Below are 1553 nucleotides of genomic sequence, written 5' to 3'. Positions count from 1 at the left end.
ACTAAGCTGTATACATGTTTTGATCATATGAACTACAAAAGAATGAAAAAGATTCCCAAGTCAATTTCATATTCACCCTAAACAAGAATATAATTTAATAAAAAAATGTAAGTAAGTTCACCTATTTTGCTTGCTCCAACGCATGTGACTGCAGCTAGGTCTTCACTTAAACACTCGATGCAGGCCCAGCTCCCGAGCTCCATTTGAACAATTTTATGATCCTTCTATCAGCACACTTGCTGCCTGTAGGTCCTCTCTCCCACTTATGGCTACGCCAAAATCAGCTTGTTGGATCATTTGGACATCATTCACCTATGTTAACTGATCCAAATCAGCCCTATTCTATTGAACACCAGCTCATTCCATACCTATATACTTGGAGCACTGACACAACGGGCACATACCAAGCTTACTCTCACATTCTTTACACAGACAAAGATGCTTACATGGTAACAAAAGCATGCACACTTCATTCACCCGACACACCATACACGTCATTGCGCCATTAGTACCCTTGCAAAGCAAGTGGGCCCGACCATTGCACCATGAAGCCGTGTCGTCAACCTCACTGTCACCACATCCTTCTTTACTATCTTTCCCCTGCGCGTACACTTGTTGAAGATTATATTTCGGGGTGTTGATCATATTCTCGTTGTATTTCGCCCGTTGCTGCCACGTGACGGCTTTCATGGCTAATTCTTCGACCTGCATTTCGAGTTCCATGTTCTTCTTGTTGATGTTTTCCACCATGGCTTCTTTCTCACGAAGCCTTTCAATGAATTTATCTTCAACATGTGAGACTATATAACATTCAAATTAACAAATTAACAACTAAATTTCCTTTCGATGTTTTCCACCATGGCTTCTTTAACAAATTAACAACTAAATTTCCAAACAAATCAAATTCCCACCTTCAATTAACACAAAAATTAACATCCACCAACAGTAGACTATATAAAGAAAATACTTCCAACCATGTTTCCTCCACCAACAGTACTTCCAGTTTCAAATGCTTTTTTTTATAAATTATCAACACCTTAATTATGATTACAAAACAAAGAAAACGTAACAATGGATGCAAAAAACACAGAACCGTATCCGAAACCAGGCTATCCATGCACACAATATATAATTATAAACATGTCATAAACTTGTTAAAAAGATTATAAACGTATAAAGTGTGACCATGAAATGAGAAAACTTACTTGGGGAGGAATGAACGTAGGCTGAGCTTGACTGTAAAACATTTGTTGACCCATACCAGGACTGCCAGGAGGAAGCATTGCCATTTTCGTCCCTAAGGTTTGGCCACTTTTGCGACGTTCGTCCACAGGTTTGTTTTTCCGCATCTGTATCACCATCCGTTGCTCCTGCAGAGATCAAGGTACAAATTAATGTACTGAAAAGTTTCCTTTCATTTTGAATTAGATACAAAAGTTGTAGTCTTGCCAAGGTGTGTACTCAAATCTCATCAAGAGCGAAAAGGGAAACTGGCACAACAGTACAACACATGATGCCAATTTCAAAAGCTGCAAACTTCTTTTTCAAAATTT

The 1553-nt window shown here is 38.7% G+C and overlaps 1 protein-coding gene across 1 annotated transcript; it reads right to left on the bottom strand.

Moving 5' to 3' along the window:
* Positions 1-357: 357 nt before the first annotated feature.
* Positions 358-1289, bottom strand: LOC110942871 (probable BOI-related E3 ubiquitin-protein ligase 2). Its single transcript, XM_035987963.1, has 3 exons — positions 1206-1289; positions 1052-1109; positions 358-800 (listed from the first exon to the last, which is right to left on the bottom strand). Exons 1-3 carry the CDS (start codon positions 1287-1289, stop codon positions 358-360), a joined length of 585 nt encoding a protein of 194 aa, XP_035843856.1.
* Between the last annotated feature and the right edge of the window lie 264 nt (positions 1290-1553).

The sequence above is a fragment of the Helianthus annuus genome, chromosome 3, assembly GCF_002127325.2.
Source record: "Helianthus annuus cultivar XRQ/B chromosome 3, HanXRQr2.0-SUNRISE, whole genome shotgun sequence".
In the NCBI taxonomy this organism is placed as follows: Eukaryota; Viridiplantae; Streptophyta; class Magnoliopsida; order Asterales; family Asteraceae; genus Helianthus; species Helianthus annuus.
Note: the sequence above shows the minus strand (reverse complement) of the source record. Positions and strands in the feature narration are given on the sequence as shown.